Source organism: Phyllopteryx taeniolatus, chromosome 22 (genome assembly GCF_024500385.1).
Source record: "Phyllopteryx taeniolatus isolate TA_2022b chromosome 22, UOR_Ptae_1.2, whole genome shotgun sequence".
NCBI lineage: Eukaryota > Metazoa > Chordata > Actinopteri > Syngnathiformes > Syngnathidae > Phyllopteryx > Phyllopteryx taeniolatus.
In genome coordinates, this window is record NC_084523.1 from 3,698,969 (window position 1) to 3,725,237 (window position 26,269).

Sequence of the window (26,269 nt, forward strand, 5' to 3'; positions counted from 1 at the left end):
TTCCACAGATCATAATTTTGGAATTAACCACATATTAGATCTTTGTATAAAATTATTTTTATAGTCAATTCCTCAACATTTTAGCGTTAAAGATGCTGGCAATATTCTCACCGGTCTTGCCTACTAATGGAGACTAAACATTTGCATACTAACCTGTTTACTGCAGGGCTGTTTTTAAATTATTTGGGTTATTTGCATTTTGGGGGTAAAACTGAACTTTGAAATAACGGACTGAAAAGATTTTTCAATCAACAGTAACCATCCATAACACTTGTATCTAGTCCAGTATATATTCCACTGATGCACTTCTAAGAAATGTAATGGCAATGCTGAAAAACACAAGTCATCAATGACACAACCACAGTTTATTACTGATGTCATCACTTTACTCAGACAAGGAACATGTCATGTCATATTTGGGTTGAAAACAGTCATGTAATTGTTCTTAGCCATTTTATTGAAATTTTTATTTAGTGAATTTTTTTTTGTCTCGATATTTAAGGGGCAAACAAAAATATCAGAAGCTGCCAGAAAATCGATTTTCCAAAGACACATACTGCAAAAGTACTTCCTGCGAGCTGCTGCTGGCTGGTTCTAACGACAGGAGATCCAGCGATCACTGCAGTGACGGTGCATTTTTATGCACATCCCTCTGCTAAGTTTTAAATGTATGGAAACAGGTCGCATAATGACATCAAACATTTCAGGCAGAGGCGCGTCAGTGTGGTTGTGTACGTCTTTGAAAATCCCCCTGAATATCTGCTACTCAGCTACAGTACGTCTTTTTCATCACGTTCACCCTTTGAAGCTACTTTGTTTGTCAGCGACGATGCTTGCTGTCGTCCCGCCGAACAAACAAAACCTGTAAAGCACGTATGACTCTAGAATTGAACATTTAGGCAAAGTTCACCATTGTAATCCACTACTAGCAGTACGGTATAAGAGAGCAAATCCCGTAAGGCTTCTTTCAAATGAGTCCTCTTATTTAAATCTACTCCTCTAATTGGATGTCCAATGTAGTTCATGAGGGATTCATAGTTTTCCAAGGATTCACTGCAGTCTATTTACAGAAAAGTTCTTTGCATCAGGCTCTTCTCCTTTGATTCACCTGTGATTAAAAACAAGACATTAAAATTGAACAATGCTGTCTTTTGGCAAGTTAAAATCAAATTTCTACCAAAAGGCATATTGGTTTTAAAAAAAAAACATAGTTCTATTTTTTCGAGAATCGAGACATCTTGTCCAGAGTAAAATACATATTGTGAGAATATATTTTGGCTATATGACTTTCATTCCTCGTTAACTTTAGCGTTAATATCGACTTGATCTTAGAAAAATATGACATAATTCTTGTAAGATTATGACTTTTCCTTCCGACTCAATACATCTTTATTCTTGTAAAGATTTGTTTTTTTCTTGAAACAATATGACAGTTTATTAGAATAAAGTCAATCCAACTTTTTTCCTCGCCCCAAAAATTCATTTTGTTTATTGTAATATTATGGCTTTTTGTTTAAAAAAAATTGGTGTTAGAAAAAAAAAAAAAAAGTGCCGGTGCACTTATATAATGTGTTCTATATTAACTATAACCTCATATAATATTTTTTTTCAAGAGAGAATAAGAAAGTAGACCTTGTTTCTCTCTTTTTCATTGTATTATCACAAGAAGCAAGATGTGTTTGGTTGAGGGGGCGGTGCCAGTTGCATGAGGCAGAAGATAACTGTCTGTTCACGCGTGTATAGAAATAGGGTTCGACACTTCTTAGCAGCAGCCGTCCCGGTTCTGTTTGAATGATTTACGGTTAAACACGGTAGTCAAAAACCCTGGACCCAAAAACGACTGAGGAACTCTGTATGAGTAGCCATAAAGAACATGAGGAGCAATGCGCAGATAAAAGATTCAACTTTTATGAAAAGAACATCCAAGAAGTAGTCATGAGACCTCAGCCCACATTACTGACAAAATGTTGGCAAAGTAGTAAAAAACAAAACATTATTTAACTCTTGAGGCAATTTCATATTCTTACAGTTTACTTTTGATGTGCACTAAATGGAGAAGAGTCAGCATCGTCTGAGTAGAAGGTGAAACAAACAGCTACCTGATCGGAATTCTCCTTTGCCCTTTGTGTTTTGGGTTTTAATTCAGAGCCGTCCAAAGAGGAAAAGCAGCATCAGCAGGGGTGAACTCAATGACCCCTGTTCACCAGGTGGGAATGTTTTCTGCATTTCAGATAAAGATGCTGCTCAGTTAGACGCTTGCGCTCCAGACTGGAGGCTGTGCGGATTAAATTGCCTGTCATGCCTTCGGAGTCTGCTGACTGGCAGCTCCTTTGCTCTCGCTCAAAAAGAACATTCCGGGAGAGAGGAGGGAGCGTAACAACCTTTTGTGACGACGAAATCCATCGATTCAAAGCTTCCGTCAGCTGCCACGAAGAATTGACGGACTCCAAGAAGCCATCGTCGAACTTGTTGTTGAGGCCGAACTTTGCATTTGGACATTTTTTTCTTGACTACCTCGTCAGAATAACTTGCATTTCCATTTGGAAAGTAGAAATTCATGCATTTTTTTTTCGTTTGAATACATTATTCCATGCTGATTTTTTAATGATGAATTTAATTAGAATCATTTAACAAAATTATTGCATAAAATAAAAACAATAATATACTGTAAAATAGTTTAACAAATATTTTTTATTTTATTATTTTCTATAAAAATACCAATTATTTAATGAGATGAAGGAATAAATAAATTAATGGCTAAATTAATTTGACATATCACATGACTGATAATAAAGTAAATGGCCCGGAATGAAAGAACGTACAGTACTTTACCAACCCCTGATGGAAACATTGTGCTCAGATAGTCTCGAATTACAGTCCACTTGCATCAGGGCCCAAGTGGGGCAGTGTCCAACCAGATTCATGGCTAGATGGGAACAATACCTGGACTGTATGTTTAGGATTGTTCAGCCTTGGTCTTGGTTTGTGGGCTACACCGTGATTCTGTGTTTCTTAGTGAGTGTACCTAGGCTATAAAATGAGATAGTTGCAGCATCGAGCTGGCCACTGAGCATTAACTGTTGTTTTTAAGTCATTTACAGTACATCTTCAACTGCGCCGCTAATTTGCAGCTAACGAAGACAAAGAGCTGAGATGCTGCTGTTCAACAGTGGATGTGCGCTGGGTCTCTTCAGGAAGGTGGAAAATGATTATAACAGCGGTGTGTTTCATTGTTTGAAAGGAAATACTAAAAATACAGAGAGGAAAAACAATTCACAAGGTGTTGCATTGGCTTAATTGGTGTTCGGCAAGTGCTAATTTAACACGTAAAGGAATATTTTCCACTCTGGGTCTGAAGGGTGGCTGGCTGCAAGATTTAACACACCAGGTGTGTAGCATGTGTTTGCATCATTGGCACAGCAATATGAGTTGAGTTGTGTACAACGCCAACTGGGTTTATGGTAATAAGGCTGTTTTAAAGCTGCAGGCAGGATTATTAGGCGAAAAAGTTAGTAACCGTTTAAAATATAATATATATCATGTATAATATGGAATATATACTGTATATGATGTGATGAAAGTTACATTGAATTCGATTAATCGATGACGTCATTATTTTTTGTGACACGTACAGACAGGCGTGGAAACAATTAAAAACAAATAATTAAAAATACAATTCAACATTACGCTAATAGTAGTTATGTATTTAGTGAGCGACGTGCACATGTTTCTCTTCAACAAACCGGCCGGTCTCATCTTGTGTTCCATAGAGAGGACTTTCGACTTGCCCGTCTGCTGGCGTTGCCGGACTGTAACATTTTGTGGAGTGGCCAAACTGACTCGTCTGAGTCGACAGAGATCTAAGACATTTTGTTTCTTCGCCGCCAGTCCAGAGTTAACGCCTGTATGAATCTTTAAAGAATAGTAGCGATCGGAATTGGCTAACCCCTATTCTCATCCACCAACATCTTATTTTCCTACTCTCAGACGTGTGCAGATGCAGGGAGACTTTGTCGACTTGTTGGTCGTACATTTGGCGGTTCCACAAAATGTGATAGTCCGGCAAAAGCTGCAGACGGGCAAGTCGAAAGTGCACCGTGTAGAAGACAAGACGGCAAAAACGCGCGATGAGCAAATAGTCGACTTTGAGTGTTAAAGGTCGATGCAGAGTCGTGAAGTCATCAACGAGTCGACTAATCAGTTCAACCTTAGCCTGCGTATAATTTTAAATGAATGATGGCGGGCAACTCCACTTGGTAAAGCAGATAGCAGGATGTCTTTCACACTTCTCACTTGCTCTGTTAACACTTCTTTTAATAAGACTGTGATGCATCACTATAAATGTGAAAAGGATGTCAATGAGCCCATGTAACAACAAAATATCTCACCTTGAGTTCCTGGTGAAGTGTGTGATGTTACCAAAGTTGTTCTCTATCGGCGGAAATCTTCCCCATCATCCATGTTGAAAAAAGCAAAACAAATGTGTTCTGACTTGGTCATCAGCACAATCTAATTCCAAACCTTGTTTCTGCCTTCGCTGTGACAAAGAAAATAAAATTGTATATATATATATATAATTTTGAGGTCCCGACAAATCCCTGAATCAATAATCCCAGGCTCCAGGCTGCCAGATCCCGGCAGGTGTGGTGTGGACAGTTTAAATAATTAAGTACATGGAGAGAGGCAGAAGCGAAGTGTATGGGTCATCATAACACACTGAAGGATACGAGCATCGTGTTACAACGTTAAAAGCAGGTAATTGGAGCGAGTAATTGGCCAGTTTGGGTGATCAAAGTCTCTTTAAAGTGCTAAGGAGACATGGCAGCCCATTGATTAGAAGCCCCCGGAGGCCCGACTGCAAACATTAGCTCGTTTTAGACCCAGCGTGGCCCGGATAAACGCGAGAGAAGCTTGTTGACTTTGAACAAGCGCAGAGGGTCACATTCAACAAGTTAATTCCCAATAAAACAGAGGAGTTTGCCTCCCAAAATCTTACCTTTGTGGTTTTGATCTTGTTCCCTGTAGCACAGCTCCAGCCCTTCAGATCGGGCAGGACTTTGCATTCCTCGCCATCAAGGCACGGGTGCATCTGACACCACCACTTCTGCTCCACTATGGATGCTGGAAGACACACAGAGTTGACTTACTTTAACGGCTTGAGGCTTGTTTTCTCACCTCTTGTGGAAATTCAGTAGTTCATAGTCGGAGGATTAAAAAAGCCCAGATCCGTTCATCAGTTTTCTATAGCGCTTCTCCTCGTGAGGGTTATGTTTGAGCTTGAGCCTATTCCCAGCTGACTTTGGGCGAGGGGCGGCAGCCACCCTGGACTGGTCGTCAGCCAATCGCAGGGCACATGAAGTTGAAATGAAGAAAAGAAACATTCACACTCACATTTACACCAATGGGAAATCAAGATTCTTCTATGAAAGCCAACATGCATGTGTTTGGAATGTGAGAGAAAGCGTTATTTATTTAAAAATTCTGTGTTATTGCTTTCTTACCTCCAAACACCTGACAGAGACGTTTCGGGACTGAAAAACAAAACTCAACCATGCTGAGACAGTGATGACGCTCCCATCATTAAAGCACATCATTAAAGAAGGAATGCAATATATTTTTCTGAAAAGGACGAGTGTCGCTCCTAAAACCCACACACCATGCACAAATTGGTTTAAATAACCCATTATTTATACAGAAGCACTTTTGTGCTGTGGAACAGCACGTTTCCATCAGTGTCTCCTCGACAAATTAAACGCAATCTTGCAGCTCTGCTGTGGAGATCCTTGTCATACATGAATAAGAATAATACAGGCCACAGCATTAGGTACACTGGCGCAAGCCACTAAGATGTGGAGCCACAGTGTGAACAGCCCCTTCTTGAGCAGAGAATAAAGCTGCTGGGCCATTGTCAACGTGGCGTATTACAAAGGCCATTATCTATATGACACATCCCCTTCATTTAGCATTAGCAGGGGATGATGGTTGCTATAATTTGCACATAACACCGCAGCCTCAATAGAGTAAATTGCACCGAAATGATACTGGAATCAATTTGTATCACACACACTTCAAAGCTTATATAGCAGCATTGTGGTGGAAAGTGTACACAGGGTCAATGGTGGGCAGATGGCTATTAAAAAAGCCACCGAGGTTTCTTGTCAAATGATAACTACACAGAGCCCATTGCATGTGTTTCAGTTAATGGTTAATGATGTGAATATGATGGCTGCAAACATCTGGAAAGTGTGACGTTTATTCATTCGATTTCATTGCGGATGGCTTTGACCTTGAACTCATTCATTGACAAGATGCGCGTTGTGTAATGAGCGGTAGATTATTGAGTTGAAAATGTTTGTTTGTGTGCGTTCGTCTATTTGGAATTAGAAACACAGTTAACGCGGTTTGAATATGTTAAATATGCGAGCGAGGTCACGATTTCTTTCATATTTTCACAGTGTATTAGAGCCAAGTCACTGTTTTCGAAGCATTATTCGAAACCATGCAAGTCCTCCGATGAGATTTATCAGTACGAGGCTGTCTCACACAGCGCAGTTAAAGGTAATTTCATCTTGGAGAAAAAAGGAATAATTAAAAGGTTAAGTGCTGGTCACTTTTGCTGAGAACACCCGCCGAGCGCTAAACTCAGGCTGGTGTCTCACAGCTCTAATTTGCAGAAAATGTCAATAATAAAATGTCAAGGAATAGGTCAAACAAAATTGGATCCAGAGTTTAGAAAGAAAGCTCAACCAAAGCGAAGTCACTCGCCATTTGTGCTGAGCTTGAGGTCGGACACATTAGCATGGTAAGCGACACAGTTGTTATCAAAGGAAACCATTCAAGCTGATATAGTTGATCCAGTCCTTTAAATTGTGCATTATAAAGTTGTGTTTTTTCATTCTGTTCTATCTGCCAAACCTGGCCCCAATGCCAGTAGACGATAGCGACCAATAGTAATCGGTCTGCGATTACTACGAATGGAATAACGTGATCAAGAATAGACACGGCCGCTTTATTGAACGAATGGTAAGAAAACAAACGCGCGATAAGCCATGCGCACTCAGTCACAGATGCTACAGTGGAATGTGAGGGTGGCGACCCCAAGTGGACAAAAATAATACATGCACATTATTGTGTTTATTAATGCGCAATCACTTTTTCTGATTAATCCATTGGTTAATCAGTCAAATACTCCATTCTCAAAAACAAAAACTCTTCTTTTACATTTACTGTAAGTGATTATTTGTGGAGAATGTTCAGGATCTCATCTCAACAACAAAACATAAGCATGGGCTAGATTGTGCGAAATCATACCGTCTACGCAGGAGGGGGCTGCTCTGGTGGTGCCGGCCACTTGGCCCGGAAAACAGGAACACTTGACGGTTTGCGAGCGCTCCTCGATTTTGTTCTTGTTGCAGCAGCGATGCAAGGCGACCACCTCGCAGGTGCCTGTGGGAACATGCTGCGCTGCTGGAGAGATGACAAGGAGAGGGAAAAAAAAGAGGGAGAAACAAAAAAGGAACAATCATTGTTTAATCCGGCGCGCTGTAGTAAATTATTACCCTCGGGTTGAGTCCCATAAGGGCATCTCTCTCAGGCCTTTCCAACACCTGTTTCATCTCTCTCACTATACGAGACAGCCCTTTTCTTTTAAGGACTCTCCTCTTGTACAAGGCCTGATTTTCTTGTAAGCGTCATCCAAAATAAAAATTGCTACCATCTCTAATCCCCGTAATACCTCCGCATCTTTCATTTGTCTGACAGAACGTCACGCCTTTAGCGGAGAGTCGCGCAGTTAATCTGCGCCTTTTATAGCCACAATATGCAATCAATTGATCTCGAATTAACTCATTCAAAATGCTTGGGATGGTGTGTTGGTTTTTCATAAGGAGAATAAGCAGTGTGGTCTTTGTCATGGGAAAAATGTTCCTATTGATTATGAGCACATGTGATGAAGGTTCTCATACTCGTTGAAGTACAGATACTTCTGGGGAAACTAAAAGTACGGATTCGACTTCTGTCCTCAAGTAAAAGTGGAAACTCTGAAATATACTTTAGTATAAAAGTACAAAAATATATATATTTTTACTGTCATAGAGGTGATAACTTGGCATCACGGGGAAAAAAAAGTCTGCACACAAAAAAATGTACCTTCTTTTATAAACGTGCTAACTTGGTGCTATGACAACGTTCTCATGACTTTGCCAATGTTGAGAACTGACTGTCAAAAATGCTAAATTAATGACAACACCTGAAAAATGACACCTTACTTGTAAGTTTGTCTTTTTTGAATGATGTGTCGTCATTTACGGACATTGAAAAAAGTAACCATTTATTTTGACAAAGATGTAGGAAAGTGCTGTTTTCAAACAGAAGTAAAAGTAAGTCAGAAAAAGAAGTACTCAAGTAAAGCTACAGATACCTGAAAAAGCTACTAAACTACAGTAACATTTTTACTCTGTAATTTTCGGCCATTGATTTTGAGGTTGACTATGGGAGGGAGCGTGGGAGCAGAGAAATACTGCTGCTTTCGCTTACTCTCACTCTATGAATTTAGCAGCTCCCCAAGTAATTGTAATAAATAAGTTTTCTTTCTTTTTTTTTTTTTTTTTTTTTTTAAATCTCGCCAGCAACTGTAGAACAGAACCAATTCCGCCCAAGCGGCAGTCCGATATGCGAACGGCGAAAGTGCAGCGCTGCAGAACTTGGAGCCAATTTCCAGATCACGCTCCATTGTCTGAATTATTTAGCGCCTGAACGGCTCCTTCCTCTATTAACTGCTTGTGACATTTTCATGAGGCGTCCTTCTGAAGATAGTTCCGCCACGATAAACTGAAGAATTTCAACGCAATCCTAATTGTCTGTGCTTCAGAGGTCTCTTAAATGGAACTTGAAAGTATTCAGTTACATTATATCAGTGTTTCCCCAGCTATTTATTGAGCCATGGCACATATTTTACATTTGAAAAATCTCACGGCACACCGCCAGACAAAAATGTTACAAAATGTATATAAAGTATAGACATTTTTTTTTTTTTTACCATTTATTGGACAAGAGACCAGACAAGCACTTTGAGACTAATGAGAGATAAAATGTCAGTTCAGATACAATCTAATGAATAGCTGCTTTAAAGAAGTCTCTGCCTCGTTCTCATTCGGCGAGGCCACATGCATATGCACACATGAACAGGCAGTTATCATCTGCCTCATGCAAGCACATACATCTTGTTTTTTTTCTTTTTTTTCCTCATTTGCGTTTCTTGCTGAGAGGAGTGTAACATAAAACAGATATTGCATCTTAAGCAGGAAGCATCTGTCCTATAGCGGGTTTAAACTTAGAGGGATCGAGGGATCAAGGGAGCCCCTGTCACACTGGCTTTCAAAGTCCACTTCGCAAATACATTCTGACACCAGACCGAGACGCTTTCCTCTGCATCTGTTGGCGGAGAAAAGCTGAGTGGGCATCAGAGAAGAGCTCCCATATCCAATCGGGAACACTGGGCAGCCTCTCACTGCGAAACACGTCCTTTGGAGAGATTCTGGCAACACTTGTCGAGCAAACACTTAAGCCGCTTGACTTGCTCCGGTTGGGTTTGTCTTTCACGCCTCAGAGGCAGAGCGTGAATAAGCATTTTGCAATTTCGGGAAGACCACCTGCAACAAGTTTGACGTCAAGGAGATTTTTAAGCCTGGCTTGTGTTGTCCATTGGAGAATACTGGACCAATACCTGCTAACATTTTAAAACAGTCTCATAATAACATGACAGAATGGCTTTGGAATACATTTTGATGTTTACATAATGTGATGTAATGATGCATAAGCAACTCACATTATTACATTCGAGCACAGCACCACAGGCTAAATTCTGTCGAATGCACACATTGTAAAGCCTTCATTTCAGCATGAGGACGAGACTTTCATTTTCCAAATCTTTCTCCTCTTTCTCTTTCGGTGGCTTCTCAATTTCGAAGTCTTAATGAACTATTCCTCAGCTTTAAGGAGTGTCAGAGTGGAATTCAAATGCCGCCGCGTGAGTCACTGTTGACTCCTTTTTCACCCAGCTTCAATTTTCTGACGAGCACTCGCTCAACATTTGATCACATCCCGAGAAGTACCTCAGTGTGCACCTGATACCCACTGCGAACGTATGGTTTTTCTTTTTTTCACAAGGAAGATGTTGTCTCAGTGAATCCTTTAAACAAAGATTTCTTTCATTGAGAAGTGATGATTTTTTTTTTTTTTCCATTTATTTATTTGAAATGCCACGCGGTTCTGAAAATACCTGGCATACGTGCGATTTGGTCCCGGGAGAGGCCGAGGAAACCGTAAATGATGCAAACTACGTATTGTTCACAGGGGCTGATGGGAATGATAATGGAATCATAAACACTATTTTGTGCCATTTACAACTCTCATGCAGAGAAATTATCTTTGTAAAGCGTGCGATGAATTATTCACAAACGCATGGAGATGTACACTAGTCTTGAACAAATATTGGTAAGTGTTGCTACAGATATACATTTAGAGGTGACAGAATTGATAACCAAATGTTAAGACAATATTAAATAATCATAGGAAATGTGAAACGTTACATTTGTCAGATTTTCTTGAAGACAACTACAGAGCCTATAGAGCAGAACTCTGCTCACATGCGAATAAATAACTACACAATAGCCTACATGATAAGAAATGTGTATATATATTAAATTAAAATCAAAACATCTATTCATGTCTTACTGTCCAGTTTAAACTCAAATGCACAATCTGAATTTGATCTGGATTCAACTTTTTACCCGAGTTTATCTGATACTGCATACACGGCAAATTTTGTGCAAATCAGATATGAAATTATATAGTTTAGTTTATAGTTTGACTTTATTATTGGAATATTGCCACTTGGGTCTATTGTGGGCATCTGTGTATTTCTAGTACTCGACCACGACTGATTAAAATTTTTTTATGAAGGCGTCAATGCGTGGACTCTCGCTAATCTTTGGTGGGAACAACTGAGCTGAAAGCTCGAAATCTGCATCTATTAGGGGTTAAACGACAGGTTTTTTTGTAGTTGACTAGTGTTATGAAAGTTTAGTTGAAGTCGATTAATCGAAGATGTCATTATTTTTTCCTGTACAGTACGGTGGTCCCCAGTCTCTTGTACCCCAAGGACCGGTTTCAAGGCAGAGCTACGAAGACTGTGTTGGCCGAACGTTTGGCTGCTCCACGGAGCGTTTTAGTCCAGCGGCGGCAGCAGCTTGGTGAGTCGAAAGTCCCTCGGAAATCCTTTTGTCCGAGTGGAAGACGAGATGTCAAAAACACGATTAGCGATTCATTGACTTCAAGCGTTAAACATCGACGCGGAGTAGTAAAAGTCGACTAATCGTTTCAACCCCGAGTAGCCATCCACACAAATAAATAGACGTAACCTCCTCGGCGGAGGTCATAATATTACAGTGGTAAAACAACTCGACAACACAGTCCCCCTGTTTTGGTTGTAAATGTCACATCATTTGTATAGATTTCCCATAGTTTCTCTTAGAACTGCATTGAATTGATTTGACCTATTTTTCAGAGAAGAGGAAATCTTCATTTCATTCTTCTCAAGGAAGAAATTAATTTGGCGTATTTTGGATGTGGACTGGGCTGGTTTCATGTCCTGAATTACAACAGGTTTACAGCCACAGAGACAACGCACAGGGGAAATTAGCAGGCGGCGATGGTTATCAGAGAGAAATAGGATGTGAGATTATTCGCATCCACTTCCTGCTGAAATGATGAGCGCCTTGAGTGCGCGTCCCTGCCAGTCAAAGGCGAGCGCATCAAAGAGGCACGCTCCCGCCTAATTGGTCGACGAAGGGAAGAGAGGTGCATATCTATCATGCTTGCAAATGGACATCCTGTCCACCAGGAGCGACGCCCGTACTCCACCAATTACCCGCGGCCGTGTGTTGTCAGCGCGGCTGCCGAGTGATCAAATTGTGGCTTGGCCTCCACTTGTAGTGTTACCAACTTGCCATAATTGATCTCGCCGGATTTACAAAGCTTCACAACACTTTTAATGAGGAAAAGATTAAGTGGAGTCGGACTCAATACAGTTAGCTCAAATTACTGAAGGGGGTATTTTTTTGGTGTTGTGTAAAGCACCACTGTGCTCAAAACTTCTTCACATCCAGTTGGTTTCAAAAGAGGACAGATGGATGGCAACTCAACAAGCTCCCAGAAGAGCACTTTATATGAGACCTTGTCTATAAGCATGAATGACGTTCAGTGTTTGGAATCTGTTCATAATTTGTCTTTAGTCTTGGATGCAAAATAAAGACTTTCTTCATATGTGGGAGGAAATCACATACAGTATGTGCAAGTCATAAATCTCGAGTTTCAAGCAAGACCCCAGTTACCGTGGCAAAAACATCAAGCCAGGTCGAGTCAAGTCATGACTTTGGTTAAGCAAGTCCATCGTCAAGCACGGGCAATGAAAATAACGCTTCATTCGCGGCTTCAATGTCACATGTGCACAGGCGTTTGAAGCAAAAATGCATCCCTATTTGACTACATTTTGTTGGGGACTACTTTTAGATGAGTACCCATTTTGCAGCGCTGCTGTGTCTAATCCCAATATATGTGAGACTGATTGAAAAATCCTCTAAAGCGTCCTTGTCTTCTATAATAATTAAGGGCACAGTCGCCCCGCTCAATAGTGCGACTCTGTGATGTGTTTTTAATTGGTTAACAATGGGAACACTCAGAGCCGCTACATCAGGATTTGAAAAACAAAACAATACTTAAGATTAGGATAATGTTAGGGTTATTATTGTTTGTTACAACACCATACATGGCGAATTTATGGGCTGCTGATTATGCGACACAGTTTTCCTATCAAACCAATGAGATGAGATGAGATGTGTCGAATAGGAGTACAGGCGTACTCACCTGTCGAGCCCTCACACCTGTCCCAGAGGCTGATGACGAGCACCATGACGAGTAAAAGCCCTTTGCTTCCAACCTGCGCGTGTCGCTCATCCATCCTGGCAAATGAAAACCCCGCGTTATGGACTTTAAACAGCAAAGTTGCTCACGATCAGCACTTATCATTATGAGCGGCTCGAAGTATGTTTTCAAAATATCAGGTCATAAATTCTGTTATCAAAGCTGCATTGGATTGCATTACATTTACAAAGATAAGAGCTTAGGGAGCGGAGACCTCTGTCAAGGCAAAAGGAATGACATCATGTATGGTAATTAGAGGCATTTCTGATATTTGTGTGCATATCAACCCATCCATTTTCTATGTTGCTTTTCCTCATCGGGTTTGTGGGTGATTTCCAGCCTATCCCAGCTCCCTGGACTGGTCGAGAGTCTAATGCAGGACACCTATAGATGTATTCACACTCACATTCACACCTATGGGCAATTTTGAGTCTTCACTGAACTTAAGGCCCGGCACACACTGAGCTACGCGGCCCAAAGTGGCTGAGCTGGACAATTGCGAACAAATTACAGTCGGCGTTACAGTCGGGCAAGTGACCCGAGCGCTCATGTCGCCTCGTTGCAACAGAAAAACTGCAACCCCTTGTGTTCTTATCGGGGAACAACATTTTGAGCCTCCATATACAGTGTACTGTATTTTTATTTTTCAATGAACCACAAACAACATGGTGCGATTGTCAAGGAAAATGTAGTTTACCCTGGCAAACATTATAAAAAAATATTATTAAAAAAAACAGCAAAAGAGACACTCCACACTTAGCTTTTTAGCCACGGGAACAGTACATATGAAATTGAAAATGTAGTTAAGTATTATTGTTAAACACAATATAGACCATATATACTGTATTGTGGCCGGCTGGAACTAGCTTCGTACCAAATTGATATTTGTTCTTAGAAGACGTTCAGGATCTTTCTCCGACAGGGTAGTGTCCTAAAATAATTAATTCCTGTGACCAAATGAAGGTGAACAGAAGGTAAAGACCTTATGCTGCCCCACCAGACTTCAGTATGCTTAATCTGTCCCGCCACGGTACCATTTTCCTCCTAATTGAGTGTGGTGGAGTTGGGCCGCCGCACATGAACCATGTGGCGTGTGTAACCTTTGACAGACAGCGATCACGTTTCAAATACACAAAAAAATCATGAAAAAAAAAGGATGCAGCAACAGCACAGTAATTACTGGAAGAGGCTCGGTATCGAATGGTGCGAGCGTGCAAAGTTACAAGATGCGTTTATGCCTTGCTTACCGCCTCCTGCCTCTTATCTTGCCGTGCTCATTGACATATAGATTGTCTAAACCTCTGAGGGGTTCTCATGTTATTTACATAGCTAATTACAGTTATTTTGGACGAGTGAGCGAGCGTCTTTGTGCTGATTTTTGATGCGTCTCATTGGACACCCGATCGAACACTGTGTCAAAATGGCACCGAAATCGAGTGTTTCCTGAAGCGGGAGGCAAATATCCGTCGTTATGACATGGAAAGACAACAAATGAAGTTTGCTTGACGTGGGTCAATGCATTTAAGCGCTGTCTGGGCCCGGGCACAAAAGCATTGAGGCAGAAGTTGGGGGGGGGGTGGGGGGGGGGGGGGAACTGTCTTCATTTTCCCCCGAGATGAAAAACTCCGAACAGTATTAAACTTCTCCAGTCCTCCTTCCTGTTGCACTAAATTGATTCTGTTGAAGGTCTTCCTTTTTTTTTATACTGAATCTCAGCATGCTTGTTGGCATGCTGGAAAGGTAACATTCTGGTCATTTTCAAACGACATACTTTGCTCCTCATCACTGCTGCCGTGTCGGAGGAGAACTTTTCCTTTAGGCAGTATGTTTAGTGGGATCATAACCATGTTGTTTGCTCAGATAGCTTCATATTGGCCACCTACAGCCGGTAGCTGCGTGCCAGCAGCTTGGCTGCTGACATTCACCTTCACATGGACAGCTTTATAGCCGGTGTTTTGCAGCCTGGTAATGGCGCTCGGTCAATGAGAGCTCGTGTGAAAAAAGGGTCATCAGTGACAAAGTACAGGCCTGCGCGGCATCATTTGATGGCCGCTATCTACAGTAAGGCTACAATTCTACAAATGGCTTCCCATTGTCCCTGAATGTGTTGCGTCGTCACTGGTGCGGCGGCGGTGGCGTCGGTCGCTGTGGATTTGTAAGCGCTCCGGGCACTTTGCAGCTCGACCTTGTAATAGTGCTTTTTTCCATTGCGGCAACAACCAAAAACACAACAGCAAACATTTGCCTGTAAAGATTGATGGACCGAACAAGAAGTGACCCCGACTATAAAGTCCATCCTTGGATTCACATCAGACCCGCAACTTTGAAATTAATTGGAGTCTTGATGAATTACTGATGTCCTTGAGCTCAATCGCGGATCTAATGGGACACAGTTAACATAAAAGGCCGTTCAAAATGAACTTGATAGACAGACCAGTAAAATACACACATACGGGTAAGACATGGGTTTGAATAATTTTGTGTAAAATTGGCATCCTGGAGTCTCTTTTTGATTTGATCTTCATTGCTTTATAATGGACTTATTTTCTTACTCAATTGTATAAGCACAGAAAATGGATGGCTGAAGGGATGGAGGGTTTCAATGCTTGCCAACAGTGTGAAATAAAAAAAACACCATTAACCTGATATTCTTGGAGCTAAATTGCACTTAACGTGATGATTGACAAGAACACAAAGGGAATAATAATAACTTGCAATATATTCAATGAAAAGAATAATTATCGTAAGTGTTTTATTCCTCCTGTTGCCAGCAGAAGCACATTATCCCCCTTGCACTATATTGTGAACGGCGCTGTAGGGAACATTCAAATGCAAATCATCACCTCCACAGAGAATCATGCAGTTTTCTTTTATTATTGCTGCTGCCTCTGTAGTGCCGGTACATTTATGTGCTCAGATTCGTGTGGCGATTGGACTTTTATCCTATTGCCACAGATGATTGTAGTAGGCAGATTTCCTTTCAACATGACAAAGATGTGATGTGTTTTATGCAGAATGAAGCGGAAACGTCGCTGTGTCTGACCGACACTATGATCGCCCTCTTTCATTTCGCCACTTGAATGGCAGCAGAACAACGAGGCTTTTCGCATAGTTTGACATCGGTGGACCAAGCACAACGCATTCCCATGATTATTAGGAGGAAATCTGCTACAATCACTGTTGTCTACAAGAATGAGAGCAGTCTACAAGTAGACTACTAAAACATTAATGAGAACGTGCCATTAAGACTGAAGTGAGTTGAAGCTGTTTGGTTTGGATGAAAAAAAAACGAATTGAGAACCGTGACCTCTTTCCTCGTTGTTGTCCCATTTGTGTCACACATTTTCTTTCGCTGATGTTTTTCATTAGCCAGAAACAGACTCTTTCGACCTGGGCCTATAAATAGTAGATGTTCGCAAAGGATGAGGGAACTGGGGAATTCATTCCTTTGCCTGCTTTTGGTTGTTTGCAAAGACATTTACCCATCTTTTGTCGCTATTTTAGGAGTGCCTGATAAGGCAAATGTGTGTTGTTGGATTCTAGAAAGTGTATTATATACTTTACGTATTAATTGTGGATTTTAATGAACGTCACAAATCGGCAGAGGTCGGTACACTAGCCCAAAATTGTACTCAAGGAACAGTACTGTTACTTTAGAATAAATAACATGACTCAAGTAAAAGTAAAATGTAGCCCTTCAAATCATTACTTGACATAGTATTCAGTGAAAAAACTACCCAAGTACTGAGTAACTTGTAATTTATTTCCTTTTTTAAATAGTTCATGAATGTCAAATAGACAAAAATAGGAATATGCAATTTCTAATATCACTTTTTCCAATAACATAACAACATATTAAGCTCCAAAAAAAGCTCTTAAAGTAACTTTCTTTGTTTGCGCATGCGAAACAGCACAATCGGGCTCACTAGGTAGGGATTATTACTAATACTGTACAATTACATGTAATTTGATGATATTGAATTTTGACGTGGATTCGGCCACATTTCTCAGCAATGCTGACGTCTTTCAAAAACGGAACGCGAGTTCTGCCGACTTAGATCTTTATCTTTAGTGCTGTGACTACATTGCGGATTGCTTTTCTCACGGCTCCTTTTGAACAATCCTTTCTACAGCAAAAAAAATAAGAAATAAAATGGAGCGCTAAAGTGGAACAAACTGCGATTTGCATTCCTGTGCTGTGGTCGACCTGCTGGTTTTACTCCATAGAACATTACATTTTGCAAACGCAAACCAAGGCGGCATTTTGTATGTATCTCAAGTTCAAAGTGGAGTCATTGTAGGCTGAAATGTTGACATTTTTAGGCAGACACAGATGATGGCGCATGACATAACTGTTATTTGTTTGTAGCCCAGCCAATCATTTTCTATACAGCTTATCAGCTGGAGCCTATCTGCAAGATAAAATTGTATTTCTCTCGTTTTATGTAAATGAGTCACTTTGAAAACTTTATGTCTGTACGGGGGCACGTGGAGAGACTGTGCCATCATGTGACTGCCTGGCTCCGTTTGATTGGTCAAATGGAGTCAAAGTTCGTTAGTAGTTACGTTGGCTTGGTGAAACAGAGTCATGAGACACAATTCTGTCTGATAAGCCAAAAGGGATCGCACAAGCAATAATTTATACCTGCAGAGTAAAACTCGCGTTTCTTCGTAACAAAAATACTCACGTACAAGGAAAATATATGTTGCATTAAAACTACTCTGACAAGTACCATTTATCCAAAATGTTACTGCACTAAAGGTAATGGCGTAAATGTAGCTCGTTACGACCCTCCTCTGCAAATTCAAATGTATTTTCTACGTGCGAAGGTTAAAGTTGCTAAGAGTTTTGCTTCCTCTGGACCGAGTGTCGTCTTTGACAAGCATGAACCCAAGTAGGGCTCCCTTCTCTCTTCTTTTTTGTGATATTTTCTCCCAAGCATGACAAGCTTTCTTGAAATATCGCGCTTGCGAATCAGCTTGACTAGTAAACCCCGTGTGCTTTAGACTCGAGTCAGTAAACATTTTAAAAAGTGTAAGATTCAATTTTCGCTTTCCCTCTCAATGGAAGGGATCAAAACGCTCAAAATGCGCAAGGCAAGTCGGTAATCCACAGTATCCCCGAGATTGCAGGGCGGGTGCAGAAGCCGAAAAAGCTGGACTTTGCTTTCTTGCTTTCTGCCGTCGGATTCGACACAGGGATTTATCCCCCCTCTTTCCCTTCCGTCTTCTATCTCACTCTTTACTCTGAGCGTGACTGAGACTGTCACCTCGGACGGCTGCGCAGAGCCGATTGCTCCATCTGAGAACAAACATGGCTCATTTGCCAAAACACAGATGTTCCCATCTGACAGTTGCGGAGGGAAGCGCTCAACCCCGTCACCGCAGACAACGGCCCGCCGCTTTGTCGCTCGCCTCTGCGAAGGCCGTCGGCGCCAAATCCGTGTCGGCTCGCTGCGATCACCCGACAAGACAGCTGTCATGGCGGTTTCTGAAGCATGACCTCCAGTCTATAAAAGGAGCAATGCTTTAGCACATTGTTCTGATGGCTTGCTAATCAAATCATTACACATCAGGCCGCAGGGACGCTCGGCAACTGCGGCAAGAGGGGCGCAGTAGACTCAAAAGAGGCTCACACGACTCCTCGGGCCTTCACTTCTGATCTGCGGCGCAGAACTGACTATTTTTGGATGAATGTTCATATCAGTGCTCAGACGCATCACAGCTCAAACCAATGAATGGATGGGCTGCAAGGACGATCTTTTAGTACTTACGTACATAGTTCAGCGGTTTTCAGTTCTGATAATAATGAGGATAGGAACGTTTTAGAGCAAGCCAAAATAGTCACTATTACCACAGACCAGCAAGAAAAGACAGAAAACATTAGAATGTGTGTGCCAGGTCATTTATTGGCGATATCACATTCTTAAGAATCTCTGAACGTATATTGGCACCAAATGCTTCTCCTCCGGGATGTTCCTCCATCATATCACGGTAGCGTTTCATGTCAATGGTCTGAGTCACGACAAATAGTCACATACAATATAGAGACCATTTAGATGAAGTTAATCTATCATACACGTTTGGGGACTATCACAAAGATATCCCTAGGCTAAAATAACTTGGCTGTGCCTTCCCTCTGAGGCAATAGTGCCCCCCCCCCCCATCCCCCCCCCCCCCCCCCCCCCCCCCCCCCCCATCCCTCCACTTCACCGCATATGAGAGGAAAATTAATTGCAGTCCCATTTGGCCGAAGAAGCTGTCACCTGACACCGGTGCTGCGTGCCCTTTCTGAGAGTTTAACCACCAAGGCGACCTTCCGTAATGAAACAGCCAGACGCTAGCTGAGAGGTCGCCCTCGTCTAAACCACAACAGTCAAACGGTCCCCACGTTTGAGTTCCCTTCAATCCTAATATCTTTGCACAACTGTCTCCTACTTAAAATGCAACAGAAGGGGGTGTTCCTACAGAATACACTGGCTGCGTTTCAATGGATGGCAATAAGGTAGCTGTTGGCACAAAGAACAAAACAATGCGGTTAAACTACTGTACTCCAAAGTCTAAAATAAACCTGAAATGTCGGGCTCTCCTACCACCTTGGAGGACAAAACAAAGTGAAAATTTGAAGAGCAATAGGAGTTAACTGCAACACCCAAATGGACTGTTGTCAATTTCTCACAGACATTTCTGTGAAGGAAGAGCGGTGTTTTGTCATCTCCATTGAAGGGGGGGGAAAAAAAGGAAAAACAATCACTTTGTGCTGTCACTTTGTCCTTCTGACAAACGGAAGGACACTATGTTGAATGGATGGATGATACAGAAATGATTTATGGAAAATAAAATTTAGTGCGGTGTGGATTGGTCAGCCGGACACTCGGATTTGATTTCAATCCATGTGTAGAAGAAAAATACATTGTTTCATAGGATTTTATATTCTTAACAAGGTCGAGGAAAAGAAATTTATGTTGGAAGGTACTTAAATGAAGCATTTCCGTTGGACTTTTTTTCCACTCATACAAGCAAGCGCTGTGACTTTATTTTTACTTGTTGTGTAATTTTTGAGGTTGTGGACTCCAACACTGTGGGACCAATAAGCTCACATCAAATTATGGCCTAATTGTGTCTGTGATTTGGACACGGTGACGTGCAACTCTGCTTCAAATAGGAACCTTCCATTCAGCATAAAGTGTCATTTACCTTTTGTTTTGATGACGGCACGATGAGCTCTCCGTGTTTAGCCTTATAGTGCACTTTCAGTCTGTATGATCGGAACGCCCAGAATTGCCACATTGGATTACTGCAGCCAATAAATGGAAGGAAAGAGGGGCCGCGTAGGGAGTGCAGTGCGCCGGCTGTCGCGTGCATTGATGAGAAGAAAAGGTGAAGCGTGAGGTTTTGGGGCACAAGGGAAATCTATTTTAAGGTGTGCAATGAAACCTCGCTGTGCCACGGCGACAACAGGAGAGACGTTGACAGGCAATTATGACGTTCTGTAATTAGCTCATAAGCTATGCTATCTCTGTTCGCCAATTATCATCACCAAATGCCAAGTCTGATGTCTCCCGCTCAGGTCGATTTGACAAGGACGTACAGTATATGCCACGCACAGTATGTACAGTATATTACTACTATAGAAGCTGAACACGAGATCTCAAAAGATGAGCGTAAATGCTTCTGAGACAGCAACATAAATTCTGTGTTGTCTTTGTACTCAATGACATTCTGTCTGGATATTTTCATTTTACTGCAAAAACCCACAGTGATCTAAGATATGAGCTGTAGAGACAAGCAGCGTCTTTCTCCCGCTAAAAAAATAAATAAATAAGCAAAGAGGCCAATTTGTACTGTCACAGCAGTAGAAAAACATCAGGCCATGCAGCAAAGTCAGGTTTTATGTTTGAAAGTTGCAATGATTTGAAGGTATCCGTTAATGTATGTGTGCTCAGTGCTTGAATTTTGCACTGGGAACATTTTCGAACAGTGAGTCGAAGTTGCAGAAGTAATTAAAGGAATCACTAAGGAGGTTAGAAAGGAAGTTGAAATGTCAATGCGTGTGTGTGTGCCTCTTCAAGGAAAAACTACTCAACGGAAAAGTTCACTGAAAGTTGCTTGAAATGTCACTCGTGTGATCGATAGACGCGCTGTTCATTGGTCTTTAAAGTTTCTCAGAGATGATTGCCCTACGTCAGGAGCAGGGATTGATTTTCAATCATATTTAAGCCAAAATGTGTGTTGCAGACAACAGATAACTGGTACAACTACATTTTGATTGAAAAATCAGCCTTTCATAAACTTTTGCAATTCAACATCCCGACTGAGTTGACGCAGCACCTTTCAAAACCAAGCCAAGTATAGCCAATAAGGCATCATCTTTAGTGCTGGAAACTCCAAAATTAAACCTAAACACCACATGCAAGCTTCACAAAATATAGTTATACGATATTATATATCGCTGGCGTCTGTGCCAAAACCTCCCATGTCCAAATTTGGTCTGTTTCCTATTTTTTCACAAAACAATACTATTGGTCAGTCCCTACAAGGGTCTGTTAATTTTGCTGACCAATCTAAAGTGTTGAAAATGGCTCGCTTTCTTGGACAATGGAATATTAACGCCTCAACAAACATGTTGTTTTTTGTTTGTTTTTTTTGGTTTCCTGAAAAGTGATGGTTTCGGAGATGCGAGGTTGTTAAATGTTAGAATTTACCGCATCCCGGCTCGTCTCCAGGAGACGCCGCAGAGACATCTCCGCAACCAGCGGAGACTCGAGTCGCCATCAGGTCGTAAACTAGTCTCCAGGCTAGTGAGATCGTCTCCATAACAGCCGTTAGTTCGTCCGTTAGCAAGTAACACGGAGCATTGTGGGCAAATGGTGAAAGTCCACTTTAACCACTGCAAGGTGGCTAAATGTGCTTCCAAGTAAAACCCACCACAGTAAAACAACTGAAGGAAATGAGTTCGCACATCGTTTCAGCTTGTGTGTGTTTAAAGACAGTGGCTAGATTAGGCGCAGCTGGTTGATCGTAACGGATCTCCAGCCCTTGTACAAATGTTGTATTTATATCCTTGGGCGTCTGCTTTGTACAACACGAGCGACGGTCACGACTGACAAGCTCGGCCGACACGACTCGCAAATCATCCGCACCTGGTGTCCTCTGATCGCCACTCGCACGTGTCCATCACACTGGCATCGCGTTTTCCCCAACAAGGCTTCTTCCTGGGCCAAAGTGGTCGGAGCCAGAGGCTGAGAAAGTGAGGGGATCAATTTAATTACATTCAGTTTTGTTTGATTAAATATTCAATTGCATCCCTCTCCTCTGTTTTACATGACTGAGCAACAAGGCTCAAGTTATTTCAGCAGTGGCCCTCACGGGAGTTATAATCCCGGCTAAGTGACAGGCTAATTTGTGATATTAGATTGCTTTCATTGAGGTCGTTCGGGCCCGCTTCGGACATTAGCACTATGAAAAGGCTGCTATGCCTCAGCGGTCACATTCGTACGTGACGGAAGTAGAAAGGAGGGCGAAGGTCTTCGCAAACCTCCTCGGAGCCCATATTTCCACGGTCACGTTCAATCTTCTCGGGAAATAGCAAAGAAAAACAGAATTGAGCTGAAGGTACGCAACAGGAACTGCGGCCCCCTCGATGTGTGAGGCGGGATCGGACTGGGACCTATCACGGCGTGAAGGTGGTCTGTTTATAATGAGCAGTGAGCGTTAAATGGAAGTAAAGTGCCAGGAAAATTGGAACACTCATTGGCAGTGGGAGGGAAAATCCACCGAAAGGGGATAAGAGGCAATATGAGTGCCAGAGTCAGTCAGGAGACAAACACATTCAGATGAATAGCGAGTGTATGTTTGTTTGGAGAGGGAGAAAGGAAATCCAAAGTGTTGTTGGTCCCCCTTCAGCCACAAAGACAGGTTTGACTGTCTTCGAGCCTTTTTTATTTGCCCGCGTGGTTGCTATCCAAAGTCAACCTATTGCTGCTGACCATTCAGGGTGTCAGAGGCCAGAACAAGTAATTAAAACCAATAGAAAAATGGGGGATTAGTTTGAATTAATCCTCAACTTTTCCCATTTTCTTGCCAAAGTTGCTGAAATGGAAGGACATGGAAATCTAGCAGAGCATATCAGAACTAATGGGCTGGCAGTGCTCCTCGCAAATGAGACGGGGCTAATGGATCCACAGGCCTGGCTAAGATGGCTGAAGCAGATTGCGCGTGGATAACAACACATTGGCCGCGGTCCTTCTTTTGCCGAGGAAATGTAATATATGAGAATGAATGCGAAAATACTGTATGCTTCCTCGTTTGGAGACTCCCGCTGCAGATGATTCAGGGTGGGATTCAGGCTGAGATTAGCAGCAGCATAAATGCCAATTAAATGGATAATATCACGGCTGCTAAAAATGATGCATGAGGAGGGTGTGAGGACGTTTTCATAACCCGTCCCAATTCCGTTCAACATTATTTAGGTTCATCTCATTGCGTTCACACATGAAGACAAACGTTTTATTGAAAATGATGAATTCAAATGCTCTATCGGATGTCATAGCTTATTTAAAACGGCGCAGTGTTTACCTTTATTGGCCCGTATTAACGGATCACCTCATTATTACTTTTTGCCTCTTCGCAATATGCAGATTTAATAGCACCTCGTAATATTGTGATGTTACGCTGTCTGAGAATTGATTACCTGCTCCGATGTAATTGCATTGCCGAGCCGAAGAAAGACGCTTTATTACCTTTAACATTGCTTATTACATCACATATCAATTTGGCTATGGACTGTATGTGGATATATTTAGGATGGCTATCAGTTTGAATATGAACATTAAGTATTCATGAATGTATAGTTAACCAACATAATTGCCGAGTCTATTTCCCCGTATCCGATGAAGACTGATGCAATTTTGTTCGTGGGATAGAACTTTCATCCTTTTTCATTTTCTGGGGATTCACTATGTATACTTGTGTGCAACGATCTGACCTTCTGCAATGGAACAGTATACGATCTGTTGCCGTCATGCATGGTCAATCTCTGAGAGAGAGAGAGAGAGAGACAACATTTTCACGTTTTCATGTTGTCTTGCTCATAAAATGTCTATGCATGATGGCCACAGGTTGCATACTGTATACTCTGTACTCTGTCATAATAGTGTGAATTATGGGGTGACATATGTTCGATGAGAAAATTGGCATATTGACCTTGGTGGAGGTCTGTATAATTTTCTCCTTTCAGATGTCAGTTCAAAATAGGCATTCAACACTTTTTAACCCGAATGCCGGGATGCAATTGCAACTTCTCGTTCAACACAGCGCGGCCTTTCAGTGTTAATCAGCGCGCCGGGTTTCTGACTGAGGTCATAAAATGGAGTGTGCCTTTGTATTGGACTGTTTTATACTGGACTATTACTCAAACCTCAAATGGGGTGGCAACAGTAATGAAAAATGGCTCTCGGGATAATGCGGTGCAGTTGAACGGCCTCGATAATAAGCATGAAAGGAAAGTGAGAAGCCTTTGGGCAGTGTAATTTTAGTTTTTTTAATAAATGCCGTTTTGTTTTCGAAGGATGTCTTTACCTAAAGTATACATGCATGGGTATAGGAAGAAGAGATATGGTGCCCGAGTGACACCCCCTCATCGTAGTAAAGCAGAGGACGGAGCGTTGAGAGCCAGGGGTGGGGTGAGACCGCACGCGCGCCGTCACTACGCGGAGCCGCGGCCGATTTCGACAGGTGCCGGCGGATAATTGGGTGACACGCCGACGCCGACCGCCGCGCTTCTGCCTGCTGGACCTCATTACTATCACTCAGAATTCCCCCTTTAAAAAGCTCCACAGCAAACATGACTCCTCGGATTTGCTAAAACTCCAACCGCACGTCCCTTGAAATGTTGGCATTAAAGGTCCTGTATCCCCCCCGAGGTTTAGCGGGCTGTTAAATCATTGTCGTAAATATGAGGTTACACAAATAGCATAATAGGTGGCACGGTGTTGAAGTGGGTAGCACTCCAGCTCGAAGCAAGACTGGTCCAGGGTTTTAAAACTGCCAGCCAGAAAAGGCCTCTCTCTCTCTCTCTCTCTCTCTCTCTCTGTCTCTCTCTCTCTCGCTCTCCCGCTGAAAGCAGCGATAGGCTCCATTTCCCTGTGACCCTTTAGACCTTGCTTGGTTCGCTTTAGAGTAAAAATGGATGGAAGTGTGTACAAGCCAGTGTGTGCAGGGTTTTGCTGCCTCATTGCACAAAGTAGATAACAGGATCAGGTTCCATAAGCCAACAATACATCAACAGGTGTGAAATGTCTGTCCTTGAAAACTCCAGCCTGAGCTTAATAGTTACTGAGCGGAGATATGAGGTCTTACTTCTTCTACAAAGCTCATTTTGACAGTCATAGCAAGAGCCACTGGTAATTACTTTGTTTTAATACAATGCTTTATTGAGCCAAAGCACATATTTTACATTTGAAAAAAATGCCACAAAAAGGACAGTGGTGCCTTGGCATCCAAGGTAAATTAATTCTATGAACACGTTCGTAACTGAAAACCTTCGTATCGCAAATCGTCTTTCCACATTGAAATGAATCGAAATGCCATTAGTCTGTTCCAGCCTCCCTCCCCCCAAAACATGTTATTTCATTAAAAAAAAAAAAAGACAAGCACGCTATACAATTGTACTTTATGAAAACATACAGTAATGACATAATTAAACACAATGTAAAGAATTAAACCGTTTTTGCCACGTTTTTGGTTTCAATTCAATGGACATTGTGCTGCTCCTTCTGGGGGCAGTCTAATATGCAGACGTATGGATCCTCATGAAGGACCCGGTCACAATTGCTCAGTAAGCCACAGCAGTCTTAATTGTGTACCTTCTGCAATCTAGTGGAAGAGCATAGATGTATGAATAAAGATGTACTATTTAAAGTCAATAAATAACAATCATCGGACAAATTAAGTGAAATGTAATCATTTCCATCAGCACACCTGATGATCTCTCATCATTTTAATAAATCAAGTACTGACAAACATAATTTAAAAGTATATTTCCACTAAGCAGAGTCTTATTCAGTTATAGAGAGGTTGTGGTGATTGCAGCTGGTCTTCTTCCAATATATATCGTTTATCTCACAGCTGCTGTATTGATACTATCCTTGTTACTCTGCGATTACTAAACAGTAGTGGACATTTTAATATGCCACCTAACCTAACCCTACTTTCCAACCGCTGCGACCTAACTAGCAGGTTTCAACAGGAATCCTTCTCCAACCACTTTAAAATGTCAGCATAAAGT

General features: G+C 41.8%; 1 protein-coding gene across 5 annotated transcripts in view; it reads right to left on the reverse strand.

Annotated features, from left to right (window-relative positions):
- Window positions 1-365: 365 nt before the first annotated feature.
- The window catches only part of LOC133472124 (chemokine-like protein TAFA-2), a 34,513-nt gene continuing 8,609 nt past the window's right edge, over window positions 366-26,269 (reverse strand). Inside the window, exons 2-7 of one of the 5 annotated variants that reach the window (XM_061762521.1) lie at window positions 22,125-22,223; window positions 12,925-13,019; window positions 7,312-7,467; window positions 4,997-5,121; window positions 4,389-4,445; window positions 366-1,108 (exon numbers count right to left, since the gene is read on the reverse strand). In XM_061762521.1, coding sequence (XP_061618505.1) covers window positions 4,416-4,445; window positions 4,997-5,121; window positions 7,312-7,467; window positions 12,925-13,019; window positions 22,125-22,159 — 441 coding nt within the window. In that variant the 5' untranslated portion in view covers window positions 22,160-22,223 and the 3' untranslated portion in view covers window positions 366-1,108; window positions 4,389-4,415. Of the gene's footprint in view, window positions 1,109-4,388; window positions 4,446-4,543; window positions 5,122-7,311; window positions 7,468-12,924; window positions 13,020-22,124; window positions 22,224-26,269 lie in introns of those variants that run through there. The other 4 variants (XM_061762518.1, XM_061762517.1, XM_061762520.1 and 1 more) reach the window with 4 other exon arrangements.